This window comes from Myxine glutinosa, chromosome 13 (assembly GCF_964187855.1).
Source record: "Myxine glutinosa chromosome 13, kmMyxGlut1.1, whole genome shotgun sequence".
Classification (NCBI taxonomy): Eukaryota; Metazoa; Chordata; class Myxini; order Myxiniformes; family Myxinidae; genus Myxine; species Myxine glutinosa.
Window position 1 is genome coordinate 86,609,831 of NC_136273.1, and position 27,256 is coordinate 86,637,086.

General features: G+C 43.3%; 2 protein-coding genes across 4 annotated transcripts; one reads left to right on the forward strand and one right to left on the reverse strand.

The window, feature by feature from the left end:
- Nucleotides 1–1,727: 1,727 nt before the first annotated feature.
- On the forward strand, nucleotides 1,728–23,727 carry ZNHIT6 (zinc finger HIT-type containing 6). 2 transcript variants are annotated; one of them, XR_010986853.2, is made up of 9 exons: nucleotides 1,728–2,367; nucleotides 7,443–7,508; nucleotides 12,455–12,561; nucleotides 15,732–15,817; nucleotides 19,655–19,758; nucleotides 20,256–20,324; nucleotides 20,935–21,022; nucleotides 21,398–21,478; nucleotides 23,119–23,727. XR_010986853.2 is itself a non-coding variant. In XM_068134761.2 (9 exons), exons 1-9 carry the CDS (start codon nucleotides 1,745–1,747, stop codon nucleotides 23,255–23,257), a joined length of 1,356 nt encoding a protein of 451 aa, XP_067990862.1. In that variant the 5' UTR covers nucleotides 1,728–1,744; the 3' UTR covers nucleotides 23,258–23,727. The 2 variants fall into 2 exon arrangements, 1 of the variants encoding a protein (XP_067990862.1); XM_068134761.2 differs by having other exon boundaries at nucleotides 20,942–21,022.
- On the reverse strand, nucleotides 8,149–27,256 carry NTMT1 (N-terminal Xaa-Pro-Lys N-methyltransferase 1; the record flags this gene model as incomplete). 2 transcript variants are annotated; one of them, XM_078767745.1, is given in 3 exon segments in its annotated part: nucleotides 8,149–8,952; nucleotides 26,710–26,826; nucleotides 27,004–27,256. In XM_078767745.1, coding segments are annotated over 3 exon segments (384 nt in total), but the record flags the coding sequence as incomplete, so codon positions are not given.

Consider the following 27,256-nt stretch of genomic DNA (forward strand, 5'->3'; position numbering starts at 1 on the left):
ACTTCCAGATGAGCTAATTCTCCAGAGAAGGCCCAAGTAGTGACCTCTCTACATATACAAACATACTCCTCAGTCTTACGGTGTGACTGATAGGAATCACATGTGTTCTGGCGCCGTCCTGGCTGCAACTTCTGTGACCTTTAAATTACTCTTAGCCCTTGCACAAACATCAAAGAGCGACGGAAACCATAAGAGAGCTGTACTTCTCAAGGGCAGTGAGAAACTTGCTTGATGTCTTGTGTGCTGTATGTTCCATGAAGTACTTGGTGTAAATGCCAGTGAGTTTGTTCCAACAAGTCGATTAAATTGTTCACCAGAAAGTTGTAGTCTCTGTCTCTCTGTTTACCTTAATTGAGTAAAGATATTACACCTACAACAAGTTGGTGAGCCAGGCAGATCCGCAACTCAAAGGTCTACCAAGATCCCGTGCTAACCAAGGTAAGAACCACCAATATGTTGTACAAAACAACAACCAGTATTTTGATTGATTTGAATTTTGAATGATGTGAATTTTGAATGATTTAAAATTTAGTTTATTTGAATTTTAAATGATTTAAATTTTGATTGATTCGAAATTTGATTGATTCGAATTTTGAATGATTTAAATTTTGATTGATTGAATTTTGAACGATTAAAAATTTTGTTGATTTGAATTTTTATTGATTAGAATTTTGAATGATTAAAATTTTGATTGATTTGAATTTGAATGATTTGAATTTTGAATGATTTGAATTTAGTTTGATTTGAGTTTTGATTGATTCGAATTTGGAATGATTGAAATTTTGTTTGATTTGAATTTTGAATGATTTGAATTTTGATTGATTTGAATTTTGAATGATTTAAAATTTGGATGATTTGAGTTTTGATTGATTTGAATTTTGATTGATTCGAATTTTGAATGATTTGAGTTTTGAATGATTTGAATTTTGAATGATTTGAATTTTGTTTGATTTGAATTTTGAATTATTTGAATTTTGATTGATTTGAATTATGAATGATTTGAATTATGAATTATTTGAATTTTGATTGATTTGAATTATGAATGATTTGAATTTTGAATTATTTGAATTTTGAACGATCTGAATTATGAATGATTTAAATATTGAATGATTTGAATTTTGAATGATTTGAATTTTTATTGATTGGAATTTTGAATGATTTGAATTTTGAATGATTTGAATGATTCGATTTTTTAATTATTTGAATTATGAATGATATGAATTTGGATTATTTGAATTTTAAATGTGAATTTTGAATGATTTGCATATTGAATGATTTGAATTTTGAATGAATTGAATTTGTATTGATTTGAATTATGAATTATTTAAATATTCAATGAATTGAAATTTAAATTGCGTTATGTAATATTTGAAATGCCCCTCTAGATCTATGTATACGCAATACAATATTATATACGCATTAAGATTTGGATTCAATGGAATATCTTAAAATTAAATTCCCTTTTTAAACTAATTTCTAATTAATCTCCCATATATCCCTTGTTTTAGTGTGCTTTTTCAAAACAGATTTTCAAGAGAGTGTATGACATTATATTGTAAGTTCGGCTGGGCTTTACCTTTTTGTCGCGTTTTTCAGAATAGAGGAGGAATTATACAAATTTCGCCAAGAAAGAAGTTATAATACATCTGACAAACAATAAACGATAGGATAAAGGTAGAATTTCTAACAGTATGCCTGGTTAAGTGATTTCCGTATTTTGCAGTTTTGCACGTGTTTTCACGGTATGGCTGCGGTGGTGCCCGGTTCGGATTGGCAATGTAATTATGAAAACAAAGAACAGAAGAGCTCGTCTGAGGAAGAGAGAGTAAGGACCAAAGAGCAAAATGAATTGAAAGCGGTGAGACAAGATCCAGAATTTAAAGGAGAGTCCAAGGCAAGAGAAGAAAGAACTAAAATGTGTAACAGATCACGCAAGGAAGAAGAAGAAGAGGATGAGGTTCTGGAGGGAAGTGAAACTCGTTTGGACAATATCGTCTCGATAAGGGACGCGAAGCAAAGAGAAACACAGATCACGTGGCATACAGACGAGATGAAGAACGGAGGGAATATGGTGGAGCAGAATGAAACGAACGTGGAATATGCGGAGGGAATGAAGAATGCTAAAAAGGAGAGGCGATCTCGAATGGAAGGCGCAGAGCCGATGATGTGTCGTGAACATGAGGAACGAGGAATGAATAACAAAACAGAAAACCCAGAGGACGTGAAGGATGGCGAGTATCAGACTGAGGAGAGGGAAACCCAGATGGAAATTTCGGAGGGAAGGTTGACAGAGACAGAGGTGAAAGAAGATGAAGGAACAAGTGAAAAAGGACGATTGGAGGAAGAGTCTTCCTGTTCAAAGGCAAAGTACGTGTTTTTACATTCAATTAATTATATCTAAATATGTAAAGGTCATTCACTCACTCACTCACTGATGTGTTTCGTACCTTGTACTGAAGGAGCTGTGCTCCAACGCGAGTCGAAAGGATTGACGCGACAAAAGACGGAAATTCGTCCGAGTTGCTTTATTGCACAAATCAAACTCGGGTACTCTGAAAAGCCCGTTTATCGGGCAGCAATATATATACACATCATGCCGGAGCGTTTGCCCGGGAAAGGCGAGACCGGGCGTGCCCGGGCGTCCAGGGCGAGACCTGGAAAGGCGGGAGCGGGCATGCCCGGGCGTCCGAGGCGAGCCCTGGAAAGGCGAGTCTGGACATGCCCGGGCGTCCTGAACGAGCCCTGGAAAGGCGAGGCTGGGCGTGCCCGGGCGTCCTGGGCGAGCCCTGGAAAGGCGAGTCTGGACATGCCCGGGCGTCCTGGGCGAGCCCTGGAAAGGCGAGTCTGGACATGCCCGGGCGTCCTGGGCGAGCCCTGGAAAGGCGAGGCTGGGCGTGCCCGGGCGTCCTGGACGAGCCCTGGAAAGGCGAGTCTGGATATGCCCAGGCATCCTGGGCGAGCCCTGGAAAGGCGAGACCGGGCGTGCCCGGGCGTCCTGGGCGAGCCCTGGAAAGGCGGGAGCGGGCATGCCCGGGCATCCTAGGCGAGCCCTGGAAAGGCGAGTCTGGACATGCCCGGGCATCCGGGACGAGCCCTGGAAAGGCGAGGCTGGGCGTGCCCAGGCGTCCTGGGCGAGCCCTGGAAAGGCGAGTCTGGACATGCCCGGGCGTCCTGGGCGAGCCCTGGAAAGGCGAGTCTGGACATGCCCGGGCGTCCTGGGCGAGCCCTGGAAAGGCGGGAGCGGGCATGCCCGGGCGTCCTAGGCGAGCCCTGGAAAGGCGAGGCTGGGCGTGCCCGGGCGTCCTGGGCGAGCCCTGGAAAGGCGAGTCTGGACATGCCCGGGCGTCCTGGGTGAGCCCTGGAAAGTCGAGTCTGGACATGCCCGGGCGTCCTGGGCGAGCCCTGGAAAGGCGAGGCTGGGCGTGCCCGGGCGTCCTGGGCGAGTCCTGGAAAGGCGAGTCTGGACATGCCCGGGCGTCCTGGGCGAGCCCTGGAAAGGCGAGAGCGGGCATGCCCGGGCGTCCTGGGCGAGCCCTGGAAAGGCGAGTCTGGGCATGCCCGGGAAAGACGAGACCGGGCGGCTCGGGCGAGCCCGGGAACGGCGAGACCATGCCCGGGAGAGGCGCGTCTGGGCCTGTCCGGGCGGCCTGGGCGAACCCGGCATGGTGATCGCTCCCTGGCCGCGTCCTCGGTAGGTGCAAGGCGATTGTGTATACCCAGCGGTAACCGCTACAGTACGGTAGAAAGCTGAAATTTAGCATCATGATGTAACTTGAAGCCAACACCCCAGAAAAAAATTACAAAACACTGGGAAGTTGCTGTAAACGAAAATATCCGTGAATAAAGGTCTGCCGGCACAGCCTCAGCCGGCTCACTGTGGGTCACGTGGCTCAAGACAATGGAATGGACACGCATGCATATTAATATACTGGTACACACATGCACACGCACACATGTACACACATACATGCATACATACATACAATCATACATACATGCATACATACATGCATATACGGACACACACACACACACACACACACACACACACACACACACACACACACACACACATATACCAGCACACGAGTACATACACACACACATACACACATATATATACACACACACACATATATATATATATACACATATATTGTTACGGATTCGTCACTTCCGTTGTGGTTTTCATCCACTGTAAACATTTTTGATTCCATGTACTATTATTGTTGTCATTTAAGGGAAATAGAGATTACTCTTTTCAAAAGGTAAAAAAGTTAATGTTTTAAATGAAACCGGAACCGGACGACGACGAAGAGGAAGAAGAGGAAAGGGGCGGAGCGAGGGAGTTCGACAAGAAACCGAGCTGCGTTGAGGTTTTGAGCAAACGCTAGCGAACGGGGGTCACTAGCGAACTTTGGGGTTTCCTGGGAAAGGGATTCCTGCGACAGAGTTGTTATCGCTATGACATAAACCTGCGTGTCAGGTTTTGCGGTTGATTCCGAAGAGAATCATTTGAGTGCCATTACGTCTCGAGTACGGGCCGTTGGCCATTTTGCCTCGCGCCGATTTCGGATCGCTCCAGGCTCTTCACCTCGCTTCAATAATTTTCACAACCATCCAGACGTTAATCTGGTGTGTGTGTGTAACGTGGATTTCGAGTGGGAATTTGCGGTTCACCGTCTGTGAGCCGTTGAACGTCCATACCCGAAGGTGTGTTTTCCCAGTCGCCTCTTGAGGACACTTTCGCCCATCTTTGGCAGTGTGACTGTCAACCCAACGGGATTCTGGTCTCGATACGACATCGTTCTGACGATCACGGAGCGTGGATCGACTTTGGCTTGATGCCGGGATAGAGACATTGGGAATGTTCTTTTTTCGCTCACTTGGAGCACAGTGAGTTACATTGTACGAAACTGATGGCACCATCATAGGAAATATATATTGGTTGTACAATTGATTACTTTTGTTTTTTGTGCTGTTATTCTTGTGTGATCTTAATGCAATACTTGTTTGTTGGTAACAATTGGTGTGGTTTCACCATTGATCTTTGACATACAAAATAACACATCTTTCTGCCGTGACTCCTCTCGGGGCTCGGAGGTACACCGTGACCCGGGTTTGGGGAGGAGCACGTAACAATATGCTCACACACACATATAGACACACATGCACCACATACGCACACACACACGCACACACACAAGCACACGTATATATGCACACACATACACATGTACACACACACATATACACACACACACACACACAAACATATGCACACATATATATATATATATATATATATATATATATATATATATATATATATATACACACACACACATACACACACATATACACACGTACACACATATGCGCTCACACACACATGCACAGACAACAGATATGTTGAAGGCAGCAGGAAGTTTGGGTGTGAAGAGAATGACAGAGATCTGTAATCTGGTGGTGAAAGAAGGCCGCATTCCAGTGGTTTGGGAACTGAGTACCCTCGTCCCTCTATACAAGGGAAAGGGGACCCTCTGGAGTGTGGCTCGTACCAAGCGATAAAGTTATTGGAGCATGGAATGAAGGTATTGGAAAGGGTGTTGGAGAGGACGATAAGGAAGAAAGTGAAGATTGACGAAATGCAGTTTAGATTTATGCCAGGAAGAGGAACGACAGATGCGCTCTTTATTGTGAGGCAGTTGCAGGAGAAGTACGTGGAGAAGAGGAAGAAGTTGTTTCTAGGGTTTGTTGATCTGGAGAAAGCATTTGATCGGGTTCCACGCGAAGTATTGACATGGGCATTGAGGAAGTTAGGAGTGGAGGAATGGTTGATCAGAGTAGTGATGGCGATGTACAAAAGAGTGCGCACAGCTGCAAGGATGAAGGACGGGAACAGTGGTGAGGTTGAGGTGAAGGTAGGAGTGCATCAGGGGTCGGTACTAAGTCCACTACTATTTGTAGCTGTGATGGAGATGCTGGCTCAGAACGTAAAGGAGGGTTTACCGTGGGAGTTGTTGTATGCAGATGATCTGGTGTTGATTGCGGAAAGTATGGATGGACTGAAGGAAAAGATGAACAAGTGGAAGGAATGTATGGAGACAAAAGGTCTGGAGGTGAATATAGGAAAGACGAAGGTGATGGCAAGTGGTAAAGCATGTGGTGAGGTGGAAAGAACTGGGAAGTGGCCGTGTGCTGTGTGCAGGAAGGGTGTCGGAGTGAACTCCATTCAATGTACAATGTGCGCTGAGTGGGTTCATCAAAAATGTAGTGGTCTGAGAGGGTCATTAACCAGTGTGGCAGCTACATTCAAGTGTAAGGTGTGCACAGAGGGAGCTGCAGATGGAGGAAATGTTGAGTTGGATCTTGGAGACGGTGTGAAGCTGGAAGGTGTGAAAACATTTTGCTACCTCGGAGACATGCTGAATGGAGAAGGTGGATCAGACTCGGCAACGGTTGCTCGAGTGAGATGTGCATGGAAGAAGTTTCGGGAACTGAGTGGCGTGCTGAAATGGGTGGAAAAATGGGCTGGAAAGGGTGGAAATGCGAATGGTTCGACGGATGTGCGGAGTATCGTTGAGAGAGAGGAAGACAAATGATGAAATCCGAAAGATGATGGGAATAGAGCCTGTGATTGATGCTGTGAATAGAAACAGTTTGAGATGGTTTGGTCATGTGTTGAGGAAGGATGAAAGTGACTGGTTGAGAAGAGTGATGGAAATGAATGTAGAAGGAAGTAGAGGACGGGGAAGATCGAGAAAGACTTGGCTAAAGATGGGGGAAGAAGAAATGCGGGCAAGGGGGTTAACAAGGAGAGATGCAGAAAATAGGGCAAAATGGAGAACATTGTCATGGGGACCGCAAGGCTAACCCCTGCTCTAGCAGGGAAAATGGCCTTAAAATGCATGTTGTTGTTGTTGTTGTTGTGTTGTTGTACACACATGCACACACACATATACACATGTACACACACACACACACAGATGTACACACACACCATGCTAGATTTTATCAACAGGTAAAATTAGCTTTGTGAATACAGTACAATATAATCTGTGATTGTGCTGTATGTGAGAGGGTTTCATCAAGAGGTGAATGTGTTGTCGGTGTTTGTTCATTCATCCACCCTGACACCCATCCCCTCCTCCCCCCCAAAAACAACAAAATACTGTACAGTATACTACATTTAAAATGAAACACCTTACCCATGCCCCTGTGTACCTTACCTTACCTTACCCATGACAGCCTTACCCATGCTCACCCTACCCATGCCCCTGTGTACCTTACCCATGCTCACTGTTAATACCCCAACGAAATAGTCCATAAACTGATGGATTAAATTTATGTGGTGTGGATATAGTACAGGCGTGATGGGCCAAGTGGCCTCCTCTTGTGTCTTGAGTACCTTGTATATCCTTGTAATCTGTTGTATGCAGGTGTGAGGTGTGTGGCAATGGGGAGCTGAAGTACAGGTGTCCTGGATGCTCGATAAGGACGTGTAGGTGAGTTTGTCACCTGTTCTGCATCAGCTTTTCTCACACGAACACTTGGTGTTGAAACATCAATGCGAGGGGCATTTGAAAGGGTTATTGGCAAGAGATATTTTACAATATTACAAGACATCCCAACGTGCTTATTTCCCCATATATGAGTAATACAAGTGGGATTGGTGGTAATAGTAGTAGTAATAGTAGTAGTGGTAGTAGTAGTAGTAGTAGTCGTAGTACTCGTAGTAGTAGTAGTAGTAGTAGTCCTAGTAGTAGTACTAGTACTTAGTTTAATATTTGAAGAGTGACGGGATTTGAATCGGGGTCCGAATCTCACAGTGAGGTCAAATCTTCCAACCAGGCAGTCACAAATCTAGTGAGGGGTAGGCCTTGGGATTGTATGTTGTCTGCCAGGAAAGCCGAAATGATCTTTACTTTGGTTTTCGATGTAACAGTAACTGAAACGAGACTGTCACATGTGATGCATTCGTCAGTTTGAAAGGATTGGGGCCGAGCGAGAGCCTCGACGAACCACCGTGTTTGTAACCTCCTAAGGAGGGGTTTCCGTGCCAATTTCCAATGGCCTTGACTTTACTCACTCCTCGGTATATCATTCCCAATTCCTGACCATGCACCAGACCGACACTTCAGTAATGGAGGAAAACATGGTTTATTAAAGAGAAGAGGGAGGGATGGGAGAACAATGATGCAATGATACCAGAGATAATAATTCTCCAAATAAAAACTATACCCTCGTGCCCACGGCTTACGTGATATAACTTAGGCCCACTCTCACACACCAGATAGAAACACATTCTCACACGTGATGTTTGCGCTCCGTGGGCTCAACTCAGCGTCCACAAATCTCATGGGTGCTCCATCTGTCGCCGTTGTTCCAATGCCCACACCAACACACATGCACTCACTCAAAATGTCAGGCATTGCACTCTCTGAAGCTGTCTTGAATCTGTCGTGTTCTGTCATTCTCCTACGTCCTGCGTGCAGCTGCGTTGTCATTCTCTCACGTTCTGTGTTTTCCTGCCCTCTGCGTTCTCCGCTCATGTGTTCTCTTCCTACCTCTCTCATTCCCACCCCCTCAAATCACAGCTTTCATAAGCTTTGGCAACCGAGCTGTTTGAAGAAACTGCTTTTTCAGAAACTTTGATTTTTTCAGGGACTTTTAAACTCTTTGGGTTGGTCCTTACCTTCCTGAAAGATCACTGAGGTGCTGTGCTCACCTCCATGCTTCAACACACGTCCTACTATTCTCCACAGAAACCAAACACTTATGCTGGATGTTTATTGATGAAATAACTAGTTACTCCCATTACCCATATGGCCATTCCCACAACACAATGTTTGGAATTAGGATCATTAATTTCTGGTATGAGTGACAAAATTTAAATAACGTTGCTGACCAATGAAGACGACATCTTAGGATGAGTTCATCGCCCGGGAGCTAAAATGAAACAAAAATGTGAGAATTACTCGATCTGATCGTAATGCATTTTTCATCATTCAAATTTAAAATGCACCATTACACAGCAAAATGCATCTTTGATTAATTTCTCATGTGGTTTCGGTGATGTACTGATCATGCCCTGACCACAATTAACAATACAATGCAAGTGCCATCACATAATGTGAATTTCAGGGAGTCGTAGAGGGGACACTGCACAATTTTCATTATTGATCAGATCAAGCAACGACTTATACCTCCACCGCCGAAGGTGGATGGAGGTTATGTTTTCACCCCTGCTTGTTGGTGAGCAGGATATATCAAAAAGTTACAAACGAATTCGGACAAAACCTGGTGGAGAGTTTGGGTGTGACAAGGACAAATTGATTAGCTTTTGGTGATATCCGTATACTATAATTTTTAAGTGATTCTTCATCATTGAGATATGGGGCCAAAAACGATATACTGGGGCCTGCAAAAGTATTCACCCCAAACAATAATGCCACATTTAGATGAGTTACAAATTATGTAAAAACTATTCTTATGTTGGAGGCATTATGTTTTTGGGTTGTCCTTCCGTCCGTGATAAGTTTTCGTTGCAGCGATAACTTGAGAACGGCTGAAGGGATATTGATCAAACTTGGTGCAGGTATACATAATGACGTAAAGATGAGCTGATTCGATTTTGGGACAATAGGTCAAAGGTCAGAGGTCGTATTAAGTAAAAATGATGTTGCCGTGTCAACTCAGTGAAAACCAGTGATGGGGTTTTTTTGTTTTTTTTTGTATACAGAGTCGAGGCTCGTGAAAGAGCTAACATTTATCAAACAAACAAATCAAACAAACAAGCAAACAAAGTATATAAAAAGGGGAGCGGTCGACAAGAAGGGGAGGAAGCACACAAACACAACATTTGAGAGCAGGGACATCGGGAGATGTTTTTGGAGGGAGAGGGCCTGGGGGGAGGCAGGATAGGTATAAAACGCAAGGACACCAAGGACTTCCAGGAAAGAAGTCAAAAGTCACCTCAAAAAAGTGGATTTGGGGTGAAATTAGTGGGGGTAGAAAAGATCAAGTTTTTGGATTAGGGAAGATAAGAGATGGTGGTGAACAGCCGTTTTAAAGACCTGGAGGGAGGAGTGGGATTGAAGAGAGTGAGGGAGTTTGTTCCAGAGGTGGGAGAAAAGAGGAATGAAGGAGTGAAGGTGAGCAGAGAGTCTTGATTTTGGCAGTTTAACTATAAGAGGGTTGCAGGCAGATCTTGTGCGACCTGCAGGAATATTTGGGGGACAGAGCCCAGAGAGAGCTGGGGGAGCAAGGCCGGAGAGGAGTCGGTAGAAGACGGAAAGACCACCAACCTGCCTGCGGTGATTAAGTGAAAGGCCCTCGGAGATAGCGTCATCGCGGGAGATTCCAATGATTCTGAACGCTTTGGTTTCAACAGCGTGAAGATGAGCTAGGTGTGAGGCAGGAGCACCAGCCCAGAGGGGAGAGCAGTACTCCATTGAGCTGCGGATGAAAGCCTTGTATGTGGTGAGGAGCTCAGGTGTGCCAAGGAAGGACTTCGCACGACGGAGGATGCCCAGTCTGCGACTGGCTTTGGAGGCCAGCTTGGAAATGTGGTTTTCCCAGGAAAGATCATGGCAGACAGTGATACCCAAAAGCTTGAGTGACAGAACTTCTTGGAGAAGATTGTTGAGAAAGTAGATGGGAAGGTTGTCCAGTCGGTCTTTTCGGAGAGACATCGTAAGAGTGTGAGATTTGTCAGGATTGAAAGACATGTTCCACTTGTTTGCCCAGTCTGTGATTTTGTCCAGGTCTGCAGAGAGTGAGGAGGCTGCAGACTGCCGATCTGAGGGATGAAGAATGGAGCGGCAGAGAGTGGAGTCATCAGCAAAGAGATAGAGATGATTTTCAAGAGAGTCAGAGAGATCATTGATGAAGACCAGAAAAAGCACAGGGCCCAGAGACGCAGACCTATCGTGCAACACAGAGACAGCAGAGGCAACATGTCCAGAGTCGAGTGACCTGGTCTGAATCCAAATTGATGAACGGAGATCAAGCCATTGGAGAAGAGGAAGGATTTGATATCTGAAGCAATGATGGATTCCATGACTTTGCTGATAATTGGGAGCAGGCTAATTGATCTGTAGTTGCAAGGATCTGTTTTTGCACCTTTTGTGTGTAAAGCGATAATGTTGGCTGATATCCAAGCTGATGGCAGATGACCTTGAGCAAAAGAGAGGGTGAAGAGAATAGAGAGAAGGTGTGAAAGAGCAGGATTTTAGGACCCGTGGGCTGATGCCGTCTGGTCCGGTTGCAGAATCAGAGTCGAGGTTTGACATAAACTTCTCCACCTTGACAGGAGAGAAGGACACAGATTCCAGGAGCAGCTGGGTACGGTGGGTACAGAGAGAGATGGATTTGGGACACAAGATTTTGAGTCAAACACAGAGTTGAGGCATTCGGCTTTGTCATGTGCGGTGTCAACTGTGTAGCCATTTGAGGTAAGGGAGGGTATGGAGGGGGAACAAACACCAGAAACAGATTTGACCAGACACCACCAGGGTTTGGAGGAAGGAGACAGGTTTGAGAGTTCAGTCTTTGACAAAGACAGTTTGAGAGTTACACCTTAAAACTCCTTAGATATGTGGAGGAGCTTAATTTTTAAGTTCAACCACTGAGTACATACAGTTCAAATATATTACACCTATTTTGTAACCTTTCAAACAAATAATTTACTCTTGAAGTGATTTCTGGTTAATTAGCCAAAGGGTGTCAATACTTATGCAGCCTTTGAATCATTATCTGCATTTTTTAGCTTTAGCACTTTGAAATCGTTTGTGAGGACTCTATATTAAATTTGATTTGAAGGCATCATGAAATAAGCTCAGGTAGCATCAAAATGTGAAAAGTTTGGAGGGGAGTTAGGGGTGCATACTTTTACAGGCCACTGTAAAGCATGATATCTCAAAAAGCTATGGATGGATTTTGATAAAACTTGGTGGATGGGTTGTGATAAAACTTGGTGGATGAGTTGGGTAAGTGACAAGAACAAGCCAATTAGATTTTGGTTAAGGTCTGCAGATCCGGCCTATCATTGGGATACAAAACGTAAACTTTTCAACCTGGCGGAGGGTAGGCGCTCAACCGAGAGCCATTGTAGTTTCCCTTCTGTTTCACTTCAAAGCTCTGGATAGTATTTCCCATTGTGTTGAATTTGAGAGTTCCTGTCCATCCAAAAAATGGCCGTCACTGTAGTATGACTGTCTGATTGCAGAGATATTAGCCTGTTTGTATTTTCATCTAAATTCCTGCCGATGTAGGGAACTCGGATTTGAATCCCACATACCATTCATGTTTGCATTGTTTACGAATGTCTTTGTAATTCATGTAAAAGTACACTGATTTATATAATGTCTGTCTCCTTGTAATCTGTTACGTACCTCCATATGCCACTTATTCATAAAATAAGTGATTACTTAACTTGTCCTTCTTACAGTGCCTTATGTGTGAAGAACCATAAGCAAGGAAACGGTTGCACAGGTGTGCGGGACAAGACCCGCTTTGTCTCGCTGAACTCCTTCACTGAGTCCCACCTTCTAAGTGGTGAGTCTTGTTGTAAAATAATTCAATGTTCAGAAACACGTTCATTTTTGAACACCTTGTGCTTTGAACAAACATTTTATTGACCCTATGGGACACTCCACATTTTATGATTTGCAAACTGTGAACGATGGAAGCTTTTGATCAACACTCGTTTATTTATTTGATGGCATTAGACCATGGGCCAGATACCGAAACCCTTCTTCCCTTCCTCCCCACCTCTCTCTTGGGAGTTTTGGAGACCACTAGTTTTAGCCAACCTATTATATGTCCTTTCAGTATTTGCTTCTGTGCTAAACAGATATTGGTGGATTAAAAAAATACCCAATATGAAGTACGGGCTACATTGCACATTATACGCCAAAAAATACTGAAGGAAAAATGAAAGTGGGTGATAAATTTGACTCCCAGTTACAAGCACAATGAACAATATTAATTTTAAACTTCATGTCCACCATGTCCAAAATAACAAAAATAATCAAAATCGAATACTTGGCCAGATATTTATATACCCAAAATTTACTATCAATTTGAAGTTGTAGCCAGTACTTTTATGTATTATAGTTGGTGCCAGTAATATACTGTGGTTGTGATATTTTAACGTGATTATATGATTGGCTTATAATGTAGAATTTTTCAATTACACAACCATACTGGATGTATAAAAGCCATAGCCAAAAGGACGGTTGTTGAATGAGAATATTGAAATATGGCAGCTATGTACTAAATAATGTACCTTAGAGTTAACATAATACTTATAGATTAATACAATACACCATTGTACTGAGTTCAGATAAAAATGCCTTTAAAAAATGTATATACAGATATGATATGTATTGCATGTCACAAGAAGTAAATGTAATTCAAAAAAGTAATGTTGATTTTAGGGACTTTGAGTAACAGAAAAAGATAAACTCTCATTTTGTTAAAAATGATCAATCACAGCAACCGTGCAAGCACACAACAACGTTTTTACCACAAGCTTAAGGTTTTTACAACATTGCAACAATGTAAAATTGTTTGCTGGGAAGACAGCAACAATGCCCAGCAAGAAGGTTTACTTATTTAAACCAACAGTCAACACACCAACAATGTTCAGGAAGAAGGTTTACATCTTTAAACCAACACAACAACAATGTTCAGGAAGAAGGTTTGCGGCACGGTTGCACAAAAAACTCCCTTAACCTTAAGAAAGATTTCCCTTAAGGTACGTTGTAATTCGTTGGTTTTCCTTAAGTGCTGTTGCATAAACAACCCTTAAGGATACGGATTCCCTTATATTAAAGTTGAGGAAATTGTTAGGAGCCGTTGCTATTCCAGGCAACCAATCAGATTAAAAATAGAAAGAGACGTCCAAAAGCAAGAACACATAATTTTAAATGACCCTTGTTATATGTTGCATGGGGAACACGTGCTTCCGGATGAAGGAGGAATCAAATGATTTTTGTGTAAAATTCATTCGATTATCATTGAGAATTTTATTACTTCCACCACCTAAGGTGGGCGGAGCTTATGGTCCAGTTGTATAAAGTATCCTCATGGAAAATTTGAGGATTCCCTTAACTTTTCCCTTGAGGACATCCTTAAGTTGAGGATGCTTGCATATTCGAGTAATCCTTAACTTTTCCTTAAATCCTTCCTTACCGTTAAGGGAGCATTCCACCATCCTTAAACACGAACATTTGAGTTTCCAAAAGGCGCTCTTCATGGAAGCTGGCCACGAAGAGGACGATTATCGCAGTGCAACGCAGAGACTGATATAACAATACTTCCGCAATTTCCTCTCTTTCATGACATCCAGAATATTTTGCTTGTTGTTTCGCACTCGTATTTCACTTTTATAAATCCACACTTTCACTATTCTCGGAAAGTTTCCAAACATTTAATGCACAAATTATCACATTTACCATAAAATGCACAATGAGAATCGAATGAATTTTACACAAGAATCATTTTATTCCTCATTTATACTGAATGGGGCAGTTCTGCTGCTGATGCAGTGCCGGTACACATGTGAGAAAGAATTTGTAATTTGTTCAGGGTGCCGACAATAACTTGCCTACTTTTTGCAAAAGACACCGTAGGATATTTACCGTCTTCGAACTATGTTTGCAGATGGGGCGCCAAGTTTAATATCCATCTGAGGAATGGCGCACACATCACTTTGCCCAGCATATGAAACACCAGGGTGACAGTTTGTAGTGGGGTTGGATTCAAACTAGTGCTGGGACTCGGTAGCAAAAACTCGGTTCAGATCCAGCTTGGTAATTTTGACAAAAAATTTACCAGGTCCCGGATCGGCTCGGAACTCGGATAAGTTTACAATTATTTTATTTATTTTTTAAAATTAAATGTTTTTTTCTTAATTGCCCTAAGGGTTTAAAAAAAATAGATTTATTTTATTTTATTGCTTTTATTTTTTCATTCCCCTATGGGCGATGCCATCTGGAACAGCATCTGCCTGTCATCCAGTGTATGTATTTATGTCCCTCGCAAACGTCTACCAATCAGAGCTGAGGATCTGGTCACATGACAGGGGGACAGCAGATCCTCCACTCAGCAGATTCTAGCTCGGCTACTCCGTTGTTAGACTATATCGGTCTTGTTAACATGATTGAGGCTCAAGGAAGAGCTACAATCAATTACGGTACCATTTTAACAGTGCCCATTTATGGTAACATCTTGCTTTGAAACTCACTAAGAGAAACAACATGACCATTCTATATTGCATCCGATTCATATACGAACAAACATTGCTGCCGTGCACACTTGAAAAATACTGCAATTACTTAATTTCATGTGACGGGAAAATATCCGAGTTATTTTTCCGAGTTGACAATCAAACCAGGCTTGGCTTGGACTTGGCTTGGACATGCCGATTTTGAGTTTGGGAACCTGGATAGGTTATGGCACAAATTCATATCCAGGTTAGACAATTCAAATGTGAGTGTGCATACCTCAAAAGTCTAATCTATCCTACCATCCCATTATGATGTTGCAACTCTGGCATCGTTCAAAGGTATTAACTTTCCTACTTGAAGTATGATTTTGTTGAAATTCAAGTCGAGAATTTCCTGCTATAATTAGTGAAAGGATGAGACTGTGCTGATTGCCTTGTGATCAGATTTTGCACTGCTTGTGTGATCTTAAAACGTCTCTTCTCTTCTCAAAAGATTACAGGTTTTTGGAGGATGTAGCTCGGGTGACTGATGGCCTTTTCAGAGACCGTCGCATGCGTGCACCTTCAAACCAAAAGTTTGTAAGTAAGCTCTGTCCGTATCGATTTTTTTTTCCCGGTTTATTTTTTCCATATGTCGGTATCAAAAGAAATAATATTTTTACGCAGGTTGCAAAAATACATAATGGGCCATTACATATTCATACATGACATACACATCATTGGTACAGGGTAATTCACGGCATACATCACACACTCAATCTTTACAAGTTGTAGCAAAAATTTTCGTACGATTGAGAATTTGGTTGATAAAGAGAGTAAAAAGGAGTTCAGATTTGTCCTTCGCTTACTTTATTCTTGCAGGATGATTTCTTAAGATGATAGTCGACGAACATTAATCGTAGGTAGCAGGTGAGTGCTCGGTTATCTAGCTCAGTAAATATTGTCATGTTCACCGTGGGGTTAACACCCCTGGTGACGAATGGCCGACCGAGCTTTACACTCCAAGGCGTTCAGTCCAACAATGGCGGTGTTATTTTATACGCGCGAGGGTGGAGGGCAGCAAGGCTCTTACCTATACAGATTCCACTGGAGCGTCCTCGAACCACGATAATCAAACAAGACCGACACGGAATTAAAATGCAACAAATAAAGGGTTTAATAAAAAATAAATGCACGGTAAAACTAAAATTCCTATTTGGGGCACCCCCCACAGACTCGTAAAACAGCACAAGGGGATAAATAAATGAAAGTAATAAAAGGTGTATGTGGTGCGTTTGCCTGCACTCCACGGTCTCCCCAAGCGGTCTCCGAACTCTGCCGGCCACCGCACATGTCCCCGAGTTCGCGTGCGGGAAAACAGGCCTTGGTGCGCAGCTGCGTTCACTCCAGCCACCGACGTGCAGCGCTCAGGTCCTCGCTCTTTTCTTGTCGTCCGCTCCACCAAGCACCGTGGTCTCTCCGGTGCACACGGCACGGCACACAGCCGTCACGAAGCCACGGACCAAGAGCGTTAGAGTCCACGAGCTGCGACCGTCTCCCATAATACCCAAGGCCAAGAGAAGGTAAATGCGACTGCTTCTATTGCCACAATGCCACCGTCCACCAAGCAGACGGACAAACACTGTTCGAGACGGCTTTGCCCTATGGGCTACGCCGTAAAAAATTATCTGATCTGGATCTGAATTTGGATCTTCACCAAAATCGACTCGATCTGTCCTCGTCACACACCCAACCTGTCCGCCAAGTTTCGTCTGAATCCGTCCATAACCTTTTGAGATATTGTGCTATACAGTCGGACCTCAACATTCGAGGTCCCAACATTCATGGACACCGCATATTTGCGGTTCATTGCATGTGAACTGCTTCTACATTCGCTCCTCATGAAATCGCCGTTTAAAACCATACATTTTTTTTTAAACACATATGGACTGGTCTGGTTTCCTATATCCACCACCACTGATATTAATTAATCCTGGAAATTCTTCTGCAGGAACCTGCTCTCTCCTATGCACAGATTAATCCCATTGCTTCAATTATCTTACCCATCCTCCCGCTCTTGGTACTCTGAATCCTGTGGTGAGGCAGTTGCTTTAAAACAACTTGCATTCTCCTGGAGGAGGAGAATGGTGTGGAGCTGGAGCCTGGTGTTGGCTTAGCGGCGAGGGTACCTGCTTAGGATCCTAGGATCCTGGGTTCGAATCCCGGTCGATCGCTGAATTAACGCAAGGGGGGTTAACTCAGCCTGTCATCCTTCCGGGGTCGGCAATTTGAGTACCAGTTCACTGGTAATTCCCTGTTTGTCGTGAAAGGCGACCAACATGGTTGGCGGCAGGAAGGGCATCCGGCCGTAAAACATTGCTTCAAATAGGGGACAACGGTGCCCGAAAAAGGCCAACCCCCGCTTTGCGGGGAAAAATGGCCTCTAAAGGTGGTTCTTCATTCTCCTCCTGGAAGGTAAATCCAACTGAAAACAACATCAGATAATTCCACAAAGCTCGCAACAAGTGTCTGCTCTGGAGAGCCAGAAAACATCATCTGTCCAATCTCAAGAATGAGCTTTAAAACTCGTCTCGCTCCTTTGAAACCTGGTGGCACCTTGTCAAGACTTGTACCCTCTGCCCTCTCCATGCTTTGTCCCTTCAGGTATCTGTAGGACCCATGTGATCCACATGCAACCCCCTCCTAGTGAAACTGCCTAAATCCAGAACCACTGCTCACCTCCACTCATTTATTCCTCTTTTCCCACCGATGGAACTACCTGCCATATTCTCTTCAAGCTCATTCCTCCCTCCAGGTCTTCAAGACAACTGTTCACCACTATCTCAAGTCATCCCCCATCCAAAATCATGATCTTTTCTGCACCTGTCAAACCACCGCTTACAAATTTTTTTGCTTATGTATCCATCTTGTCCACTGCTTGCATTCTCCCTTACCCTTCATTGTTACCTGCATCCCTTGTTTGTCCGTCTCCGTCTATTTTCTCCCTCCGCTATGCTGTTGGCGTTTCCCCTTTCTCCTGCTGTTCCCTTTATGTTGTGTCCTGATTTGTTTTGTTACAATTCTTCCATCAGCCTAGACCATGTAGTAAACCTCCTCCCCACCCTCTCCCCTTCTCCTCCCCCCCAATTCAAATACATTCGCGGATTTGACATTTGCGCCATTTTGCAGGAACGTATCCCCCGCGGATGTTGTGGTCTGACTGTATATCGGTTTTAGCCCTCTCCACTCAATGGTGAAGAATCACTTAAAATAATTAAAATGCTCTGATCCAGACTTTCACCAAAATTGAATCAATTCTTCCTTGTCACACATCCAAACTCTCCACCAAGTTTCGTCCGAATCCGTCCACAACTTTTTGAGATATTCTGGTCACAAACAAACAGACAAACAAAGAAACAAACAGACAGGAGTGAAAGCATAACCTCTGTCCACCTTCGGTGGCGGAGGTATTAATAACCAATTGCTTTAGAAACAGCCATGAGGACAAAGGAAGACACAATCACTCGTACTGTGCTGAGGGTTAAAAATAAAAAACTACTGTCCCTACCTGGTACGACTTGGCCTCATACATTGCACTGTTCCAGGCGTAGCCAAGTGCATAAAAGTTTTTTTAAATCATGTGTGGTATTTAAGGATTTTTAAACATCTTTCTTCGATTTGTTGGTGTTATCTCGATATTTTTGTAGGTATGCAGATTTTGCTTTTGTGGATATACCGTACTGATTTTCATATTTCATGCCAATTTTTTCATTTTACCGGTATATTCAAATTTCCAATACCGGTATATCAATATTAAAATTTATACTGATATAACCGATTTATCGCTGGACCCTGCTTGTAAGTGTCATTTCGGTATTCGCGGTATCAAGGATTTCCCAAAATTGGCAAACACGTGTTAAAACAGCAGAGCTATATAACCGTATATATATATATATATATATATATATATATATATATATATATATATATATATATATAGTCACTGCTTGTGTTTTACCATGTAAGCAGCACTAGCGGCAGTAGGTGAGCACCCTGGACAAGAATACAGCATAAGCACGATAGGTCAAATGGCCTGCTGTGTGTTTAAGCTTCCTTGTAGGTCCGTGTGTTTAATTACGCTGCCATCTGTGTTATTTCCTTAGATGGCGTGTAAGTATATTTACCTCCACCACTGAAGGTGGATGGAGGTTATGTTTTCACGTCTGTCTGTCTGTCTGTCTGTCTGTCTGTGAACAAGATATCTCAAAAATATTGGACTTCTTGTCCAAAAATCAAAAAAATGTAATTGTTGTTTTCGCAGTATAAATAGCGTAAGTATTGCTGATATGCTAAGGCAACCATGCTTCTTCTACAAAATGCTGTCCTGAATGTTTACAATTGCCATTTTGCTAATTTCATCAATTTTTCTCTTTTCAGCAAGCTTTGCTCAGGGACAAAGCTCTCAAACACGACATTGACTTACGTGTGATGCCTTTTGGGTTCACCAAGCGCAAAGAGAATTTTATATTCTTCCATAAGAAGTAAGTCACTGCTAACGCAGCACCTGATTGGAGGATTGAGGTATTAAGTGCAGATGAAGCAACTATTGTACCAGGGACCATGATTGCCTTGATATCCTACGAGATTGTTGTCGTTGTTTAATGGTCGATTGGTAAACCAGGAGTGTGCTAGCGCTTGCCAAGCCGGCCGTTCCTTATCACCGGTTTTGAATGGAGTGCTTGCTTGAGTGCTTAAGCCACTTGGTGAGCACTCTACTTGAAACTTTGTAACTGAACACACTCCTGTTGTGACGTCAAGCACATGTCTGCCTTCAAGGCGTCCACACTGAAAATAGAATTCGTTCCTTCGGGATATTGGAAAAAGGGTTAAAGATCCTTATTTTCTGTTATGAAAACAAAATGGATTTTTGGCTTTGTTTAACTTTAAACGTGAACATCTCTGAAATACATATGTACAGTTTTCCTTTTGATGCTTGGCTGCAATTGTGATGAAATCATTCTTTTCTTACACCAAACAGACAAGGTAAAATCTACTGGAGCATGAAGCTACTTTTTCCACAAAGTGGGGCTGAGTATTTAAGGAAAAGGTCAGTCTTGCCCACACGCTGGATAATTTATTTCACATTCATTAACTATTTGTGTTTTTGGAGATATTGGCCCTACCTTGGTTATTGCATTCACTTTTTATGCTTACATTCTCGTGTTGCTGACTCATCAATGAAGTAATCAACTATATCAATAAAAGGAAGATGTCTGTGTTTGTTTGTCTGTTTTCATTTCCTCTCTCCTCTCTTACCACTTCAAGCATCATCACTAAACTTTGTAGGTAATGAAGTTTTACAATTCCACTAAATGTATTTAAATACTGTACAACTCTTTCATTCGGCTCAGTCGATTGTAGTCTTTTGTTATTTTTTTCATTGTGCTTGATGATGCCACGGTATTCTAATGGGTGGCACTTCTGGCACCATTCCGTCACGGGATTGCCGTTCTTATATGACCCTTCGGTCCTATCAAATCCCATCACCCGCCCTTTACTGGGTATGTCCGATAGTATGTTTTTACCAGTTTAGACTCGTAATGGCTGCCTAAAAAAGAATTTGAAATACATACTGTGCAGAATGCTCTCTTTAATCAACATGTATAAACCAAGCCTATTTACTATATCTTCCTTTTTACTCTTCTTGATCATTTGAGTCTTCAGAATTCCAGAAGATCAGACCCTGCGATCCATATTAACCGAATACATTGACCCGAAGATTGCCGACCCCATTGTGAGGCAGAGGTAACGGACGTTTTGTGCGCTTCTTGAAAATGTTTTGTGTGCTTCTTGAAATTGTTATTGCCCACAACAAAGGTGGCCATAATTAACAAAGAAAAATTCACACTTTTGTTTGTTGATCATCGGCACCAATATAAAAAAGCTAATCTTGTCCAAATGTTTGCTAATGGTTGAGATTTGGGTTTAACCTCAATAGCTCTTACCTGCAGGGTCCATCTGCTTCATTGTGTCTGGCTTTCTCCATCACCACGCAGTCAGTACATTACCCTTCCATCATCCGTCACGTGGCTCATGGCTCACCCACAAGTCTAGATTTTCTTTACCAAAGAACCATTGACATTGTGGTCCACATTTAACAACTTTGGTTCCCATTTACAGGTTGAAGGTGTACTGTGCTACTGATTCATCGAGTGTGCAGCTGTTTATGAAGGTTGAAGGTCAAAGGGCAGACACCGTAAGGTAAGTGTTGGATTGATTTATGCTGTACCTCTGTGGTTTTGCAGTATTTCAATGTTGTAATTTCTATTTTTTCGGGCTGTTGTTGGGGAATGCGTATTTGGCTGCGATTCAATTCTGAATACCACCTTCATATTGCATCATGATCGAGGGCACAGCTGTGGCGCTGATGCAGTGCCCATGTCCATTTGAGGACGGATTTGTTCATGGTGCCAGCGATAACGCGCCCTCTGCTCTTCTCCAAATATCCCGTGGGATCTTTACTGTCCACCAAGGCACCAACTAATCTTAGCAAAACGTCCATCCGATATATGGGTTACATATTGGTACATCGTCCTGCATGTGAAACACCAAGGTGGCAGTTTATAACTGGGTCAGGTTTTAAACGCAGGCCACACAGCTGAAAGGTGAGTGCACAGGCCTCTTAGGCTATCCTGCCACTATGGTGTTTATAGTATAACAGTGATATAAGGAGGGGAGTGAGAGCATAAAGCAGGCCACCAATCCTTGTGGGAATGGGTACACGAATACGTTTTAATCTACACTTTGAAACTGAAGAGGTGCTGCTTGTTCATCTCACCAAATTCGGAGTTTTTGAATTATTTGGCTTCAATCACAACTATTCACAAGTTGTTGCGAAGCTTACTTTAAAGGTGAAGTGAAGTGAAGCATTGTGATTTCAAAAAAGGATATGTTTAACAGAATTGGTCATTCAAACCATTAGGTCTTCTTTCATATGTAGTACAAGGCCACGGGTGGGTTAACATCATTGGCTGAGGGCTCGGCTGTGTCTGTGATGCAATGCCCCCTCCCCTGTAAGCTAGGGCTGGAATTTTTAATTTGTTCAGGATACCGACGATAGCTCGCCTTCTCTTTGCGAAGGACACCATGGGACGTTTAATGCCCACCAACTAATGCCGGAAGACGGGACACCCAGTTTAACTTCCATCTGATGGACGGCACACTCGTTGATGAATCACCCTACCTATGATGTCATTCCTGTGATAATTAAACCCTGCCTGTTATGACAGTTTGTAACTGGTCTGAGATTCAAACCCAGGCTACACAGTTTAGAGGTGAGTATGCATAACTCTAGGTCATCCTGCCAGCCCAATCCATTTGGTAAGTTTTATCCACATCCCATTTAAATTGAAGTCGATGAGGAACTAGAATGGTACACGGTAGAGTGCATACCTCCACCAAGCTGAAACAGTTTACGTTTTGTATCCCACTGCTTGGCCGGATCTGCATCCGGAACTGAACCAAAATCGAATCGGCTTGTTCTTGTCACCTACCGATCTCCTCTGCCAAGTTTTGTTCTAATCCGTCCACAACATTTTGATATATCATGCCATTTCTCATTTTTGGTCAAATCTCTCAATTGTCAAGAATCACATAAAAAAATTCTCGGATGCGGATCTTCACCAAAATCGAATCAATTGGTCCGTGTCACACACCCAAACTGTCCACCAAGATTCGTCCGAATCGGTCCATGGCTTTTTGAGTTATCCTACTCACAGATAGACATACAAACCGATATGGGTGAAAACATAACCTCTGTCCACCAGAGGTAATTACCGGGCGGTGCGAGGATGCACAACATGAGATGAGGTGACTGCCTGTCATCCCGAATTCTGCTGCAGGTATTACAAGCTGGAGATGGACAAAACCCTAGTGCAGAATTTGGCAAGAAAAACGATCTTGGAATATCCCACTGTCCACGTGGTCCTGCCGAGTTCCGCACAAGCGTACCATCTCCTGGAGCTCCCACCAGCTTTCTGAACATAGTGATTTATATTTCTTTTGTACAGAGGATGTCAAATACTCTGGTTGAGAGTTCAGTAAATGTGGAACACACTTTGTAAAAATATTTTTATATAAATAATTCAACAACTTGCTCGTGGCTTACTATTATGGCACATTTGTACAAAGCAGGGAAATCACCTGAAAATGAATGCCGGAAGACGGAACTTTGCATCGTGCTAACATTCTGACCACCATTTAATGTATAATTGTTTTCATTCTGTGATATTCACTATCATTGTGCAATATATCTTTCACAAAAACAATTTATCACACAAACTCAAAGGGATTCAATAACACATGACCATGTGAATACTGTCAAACCTTGATTAGCGACCTTCATCTCAAGTGTGATGTCTTAGCTACTGCTTTTTAGGCACTTCCTGCACTTTTTATTCCAACTAATCACTCATGCATTGTCTCTACAATAAAGTACAATACTTATTGGACTTTGGCAGATCGAATGAGTCATTCCTTTTGCTTCAACATCATTTTGGAAAAGGCTGTCCTGCCAGCCTGTAGCTTGGCATGTGTGGTGAGGATGCCAACCAGAGGAAGTGTGTTGGCTTCATCCAAAAGCCCGATTTGGGTGGGATGTAATCTTAAGAGGACAGCGTTAAAATCCTGAGGGGTGTCTTAAGAGGGCCTGTATTATGATCCTTTTGGGGGTGTTCATTGCAATAGTGTTCAAACTGTCAGTGAAGGTCACAAGGGTGTAATTCAGAGCAGCGGAAATGGTCTCTGAGTATCGAGGATATTAAGCAACATTGAATGGACAAAAGGTATCACTGGAGTGTCGAAGGCGAAGGACTATGGCCTTATAATTCCACACAATCCAAAAACCAGACTAGGTGGCCTAATGTTTAGTGGCCACTCTGAGTCTGGGAGGTCGGCAGTTCGAACCCGGTCGAGTTATACCAGAGACTTAAAAACATGGTACATGTAACTCCCTTGCTCGATGCTCAGCATTTAAAAGGCTAGAACATGGATAAATAATGCTGGGAAGTCATTGCAAACCACCGAGTATAACCCTTAACAAAAAACTGCTTCAGCAGCACCAACGCTCTGTGAAGAGTACGTCCAAATCAAAATACAAAGATGAATGGAAGATAACTGCAAAAATGTTTTAAAACCACCAGCAAACAAAACTCTGGGCCAAATCAGAACCAGAGATGTGGCTACATGAGAGAGAAACCAGAAAAAAAATAATATGGAAGTATTCAAGTTGGAAGTTAAAACAAGCATTCCATCTGCCAGCATTAGTTGGTGGACATTAAAGGTCCCACAGCTCATGGGACCCTTCATGAAGCGTAGTCAAGCCATCGCTGGCATCCTGAACAAATTCCAAATTCCTGCTCTAACCTACAGGGGACACTGCATCAGTGGCACAGCTGCACCCCTAACAAATTATGCCACCCACAGCCAAATGCTGCATATGAAAGAAGAAGATTTTAAAAGAAGAAGAAGATTTTAAAAGAAGAAGATTTTAAAAAGGCACTATTTTCTACCATGCTTGCATATTTATTTTGACCAATTCTGTATGTGCAGGTTGGAGCACATACCTGGTTGACCATCACAAACTGGAGGAGTCCAAATAAGCTCGACCTTTTAATCCAAATGTAAAACAGACAAAATAAACACACAAAGTCTGAAATTAACTTTAAAACAACCCACCCAAGGGGAAATGCCCTGGCTGAGAAATCTCTTCTTCCAGTTATTTTAACGTAAATGCTCCCAAAAATTGAGGTTTGAGAATTTACTCATTTATTTGTGACTTGTGGTGCATTCCAATAATGCAGATCTACAATTATCTCCAATAATGCAGATAATAATGCAGATCTAATGCAGAATAATGCAGTGTGGCCCTGAATGGGTTTCTCTCATCTCCTCTTCCTGTTCAGGCTGGAGTTCCCCAAGGCAGTGTTCTGGGCCCTGTGCTTTTTCTGGTCTTCATCAATGATCTCTCTGACTCTCTTGAAAATCCCCTCTATCTCTTTGCTGATGACTCTACTCTCTGTTGCTCCATTCCTCATCCCTCAGATCGGCAGTCTGCAGCCTCCTCACTCTCTGCAGACCTGGACAAAATCACAGACTGGGCAAACAAGTAGAACATGTCTTTCAATCCTGACAAATCTCACACTCTTACGATGTCTCTCCGAAAAGACCGACTGGACAACCCTCCCTTCCACTTTCTGAATAATCCTCTCCAAGAAGTTCTGTCACTCAAGCTTTTGGGTCTCACTATCTGCCATGATCTTTCCTGGTAAAACCACATTTCAAATCTGGCCTCCAAAGCCAGTCGCCGACTGGGCATCCTCCATCGTGCGAAGTCCTTCCTTGGCACACCTGAGCTCCTCACCACATACAAGGCTTTAATCCGCAGCTCAATGGAATACTGCTCTCCCCTCTGGGCTGGTGCTCCTGCCTCACACCTAGCTCGTCTTCACGCTGTTGAAACCAAAGCGTTCAGAATCATTGGAATCTCCCGCGATGAAGCTAACTCCAAGGGCCTCTCACTCACTCACCGCAGGCAGGTTGGTGGTCTTTCCGTCTTCTACCGACTCCTCTCTGGCCTTGCCCCCCCAGCTCTCTCTGGGCTCTGTCCCCCAAATATTCCTACAGGTCGCACAAGATCTGCCTGCAACCCTCTTCTGGTTAAACTGCCAAAATCAAGACTCTCTGCTCACCTTCACTCCTTCATTCCTCTTTTCTCCTGCCTCTGGAACAAACTCCCTCACTCTCTTCAATCCCACTCCACCCTCCAGGTCTTTAAAACAGCTGTTCACCACCATCTCTTATCTTCCCCCATCCAAAACCTTGATCTTTTCTACCCCCGCTAATTTCACCCCAATTCCACTTTTTTGAAATACCAACTTCTGTCCTGGAAGTCCTTGGTGTCCTTGTGTTTTATACTTCTCCCCCCCCCCCCCCCCCCCTTCGCACGCCTCCTCCCCCCAAGCCCTCTCCCTCCCACACATCTCCCTGCTCTCAAATGTTGTGTTTGTGTGCTTCCCCTTCTCTCCCCATCTTGTCTTCCACTCCCTCTTTTTATATATTTTGTTTGTCCGTTTTATTTGTTTGTGAAATAAATGTTAGCTCTTTCACGAGCCTCGATTCAGTATACAAAAAAACCCAAAAAAAAAAACCGATGTGATCTGCTCTTGAAGGTCTTTCATGGAGAGAGCTGGAACATTGTCCCAATAAAAATTAAAAAAAACTTCTCTATGGCTTCAAGTGTGGGTTCAGGTTTGAGGTAATGCAATTGTTCCTTGACCATTGTTGGGAGAGCGGTCATCGCATGGCGATCATCCACACGGCATATATCTCCTTTGGAAAGTTATCCTGACATTTTTGTTCCACGATGGACATGCCCGAGTCTTCCACGATCCTGCAGAGCAGGTCCAGATTGCGGCACACACTGCTGTCCTCACCGTCCCAGATGACTCCTTCCTGTGCCACGTTGTCTTTGATGCAGATTATACCCCCAGGTCGTAGTGCTGCACAGCTCCGCTTCAGGAAGTTGGTTAGATGTTCATCCGTGAGGTGTCCTGGAGGGAGGAAATGATTTTGGGTGTTCTTAAGATGTCATTGCAAGTAAGATTATTGTGGAACGCAATAAGTATTGAATGATTGAGAATATTGACAGCTTATTATCTCTGCCTTATTACAAGTGCATTGACCTCATCAGCTCTTTCATGAGCCTTGAACTTTGGATAAAAACCCACCGATAACCCATTGGATCCAAATTAGGTCATAGTGACCTGGCATCGGGATAAAATCTTGCAGACCACTACAGTAGTAGTTGTCCACACGCTGAGCGTCTGCACCCAGGTAAGCTGGTGCCCTTTTCAGGAATGTCTCGGTGACGTCCACCATGTCGACGCGATCAAACAACGGCAGCAGCAACCGCTTGGTGATCCGCCCAATCCCCGATCCACAGTCTAGAGCTCTGGTTTGCCCAGTCTTACCAGGCCCTTC